At 38.1% G+C, this 3,057-nt stretch overlaps 1 protein-coding gene across 1 annotated transcript in view; it reads right to left on the bottom strand.

Annotated features, from left to right (window-relative positions):
• Positions 1-685: 685 nt before the first annotated feature.
• Positions 686-3,057, bottom strand: part of LOC107478635 (protein FAR1-RELATED SEQUENCE 5-like) — an 11,842-nt gene continuing 9,470 nt past the window's right edge. The window contains exons 2-4 of the mRNA XM_016098771.1: positions 1,655-1,775; positions 885-1,515; positions 686-788 (exon numbers count right to left, since the gene is read on the bottom strand). Coding sequence (XP_015954257.1) covers positions 686-788; positions 885-1,515; positions 1,655-1,775 — 855 coding nt within the window. The remainder of the gene's footprint in view (positions 789-884; positions 1,516-1,654; positions 1,776-3,057) is intronic.

Raw genomic sequence — 3,057 nt, 5'->3', positions numbered from 1 at the left:
AGAACATTGTCATATTCATGAACAAATTGAACCAAGCTAGTTTTACTGTGTAAGTATCCACCGTAGAATGCGTGCATGCTCTCACTCCTTTGAGTATTCCGCATTGCTGCCCAAAATTCACCCTTGAAGTATATTGGGATCCATATACGTTGGTCATCATACAGATCTACAGGGAATAAATAATCCCAAATTAAGGATAGAAAGCTTACACCAAACATATTACTACAACTGAGATATGACCATCCACAATCACTGATATATTAAACATCCAAATGTATACTATAATGAACATCCATATAATTGTCATAAAAAATTACGCATATACTAAACATTCAAATGCCAAACAATTGCAATAAAAGAGTGTGAAGTAATCGTACAGTAACAAACCTGACAGCCACATGTTGTTATGTAAGTTGTACTCATCTATAAAATCAGCCCAGTTATCTTCAAATGACTCCTCGGTCCGAGAGTTCCACACAATGTCGTTTAGGTCAGCATACAAAGCTCCGTACTGACGGTAACACCCAAGCTTGGAAGGTAACTTATTCATAATATGCCAGATGCACCACCTGTGGCGTGTGTCGGGTAAAGTATTTTTGATCGCACGATACATGGATCGACATTGATCGGTTATGATACACTGTGGAGCAGTTCCCATGCACTTGACCCATTGGCTAAAAACCCACTAATAACTTGTGATTTCCTTATTCCCCAACAAAGCACAACCGAGGAGGGTCGACCTACCATGGTGGTTGACCCCAACGAACGACACAAACGGTAATCCATGCCTACCAGAAAAACCAGCCAGATGTAAGAAATGCCAATCACGATCGAATAACGTTTTATCAAGAAAAGGAAAAAATACCAACTTAACTACTACGTACCTATTCCTTCTGTAAGTGCTATCAACTGACAAAACGTTTCCGTAGTATTCATACGATGCCCTACACCTTGCATCGACCCATACTACACTCTTGAATTTACACTCATCATCCAACTCCACTGCATAAAAGAAGTTCAGATTGATGTCCTTCATTCTCCTGAAGTAGCTCATCATCTCCCTGACATTCGCATTCACGTTGCTATTTCGGAGCCTTGCTGTTATATAATTTCTTAAATCCTTCTCTGAGAATCCCAAGTTAGAGGGGCCACCAGCCTCATTTGACAAAGCAAGGAATGTCTTGTTTGGTCGAATTCCAGCCTCATCATTATCCTCGATCACGCACTTCGCATGCATGGTCAGCTGCCTATACTCATGGTAGTGCACTGCCTTTTTCGGTGAACATGGCTGAGAGTGTGTCAAGTCAACCTTGAGCAAAACCCAGTCTTGCACGTCTTTATCAAACTTTACATATATCCTTGCCTTGCACCCAGCAGCTGAAATCGTATTCTTCCACGTTGGTGCTCTAGCACGAGACTCGCAGATCCCATCGCGATTACAGTGTATAGCTTGGTTAATGGGAGCTTTTGTGATCTTATCAAATGTTGTCGTCCTTATCTTAGTTGCAAATCCAGCTTTGCATAGGTCACATAAAAGTCATGAGCCATCTGTAACTGAGCAAACCGCATCCCAACTCTTGGTATCTCGTCTTCTTGAAGGCAACCATGATCTAGTAACTGTATTTTATATTAATTCGAACGAAAAATTAATTACCATTAGTTATCAAATCAAACATGAACATTATGAGTACACAAAGTAATCTAGAGTCCAATACCTCATCAACAAGCTCCATCTCTTCACTTCCAACATTTGTAACATCCGACAACTGCGTGGCCTAAAATTCCCAAACAAACAGAGTAACCAAAAGGAGAAAGATCCTGATCAAAACTCATTTCAATAAAATCTCTAAAACAATCACCGAAAACACATCAACAGCTACAAAACAAGCTAAGAGATTTTTTTTTCATTTCATGTATTATTTAATTAATTTTCACCATTTATTTGTTTTTTTTCTCATTCAATGAAAATCATTGGGAATTATTTGTTCCATTTTGGCTAATAGTTAAGGGCCTTACTCACCCTTTAGTGGCTTCTTTTTTCACTCCAGCCACAAAATTTCTTTCGTGTATATTTACATACACACACACTCGTTTCTTCGGATGCAAGAAGAACATAAGTACATCATTCATTAACTATATATTCCCATAAGCATGAAAAACATTAAAATAAAAGGCAAGAAGCATACGAGCATATAACTAAAAAATATGCAGTGAGCATATATACATACCATTACATGATTAAAACACTAATATAAGCATGAAAAATAACCAAATACAAGGCAGGAAGCATATCAGCATATAACTAAAAAAATATGCAGTGAGCATATAAATACATGATTAAAACACTAATATAAGCATTCCATGGTTAGCATGTTGCAAATACAAGTACCATTCACTACAATTCAGTAAACAAATTCAGCCATTGTATCAACCTATGGTTATCTATTTTAAATACTTGCTTGATGATGAGCGGATAATTTATACGCTTTTTGGCATTGTTTTTAGTATGTTTTTAGTATATTTTAGTTAGTTTTTAGTATATTTTTATTAGTTTTTATTTAAAATTCACTTTTCTGGACTTTACTATGAGTTTGTGTGTTTTTCTGTGATTTCAGGTATTTTCTAGCTGAAATTGAGGGATCTGAGCAAAAATCTGATTCAGAAACTAAAAGGACTGCAGATGCTGTTGGATTCTGACCTTCCTGCACTCGAAGTGGATTTTCTGGAGCTAAAGAAGCCCAATTGGCGCGCTCTCAACTGCGTTGGAAAGTAGACATCCTGGGCTTTCCATCAATGTGTAATAGTTCATACTTTTCCCGAGATTTGATGGCCCAAACCGGCGTTCCAAATCAGCTCAAGATTTCCCGGCGTTTAACGCCGGAACTGGCACAAGAATGGGAGTTAAACGCCCAAACTGGCACAAAAGCTGGCGTTTAACTCCAAGAAGAGTCTCTACACATGAAAGCTTCAATGCTCAGCCCAAGCACACACCAAGTAGGCCCGGAAGTGGATCTTTATGTCATTTTACTCATCTTTGTAAACCCTAAGCTACTAGTT

This window comes from Arachis duranensis, chromosome 3 (assembly GCF_000817695.3).
Source record: "Arachis duranensis cultivar V14167 chromosome 3, aradu.V14167.gnm2.J7QH, whole genome shotgun sequence".
Taxonomy (NCBI): Eukaryota; Viridiplantae; Streptophyta; class Magnoliopsida; order Fabales; family Fabaceae; genus Arachis; species Arachis duranensis.
This window is presented reverse-complemented; position numbering and strand designations above follow the sequence as displayed.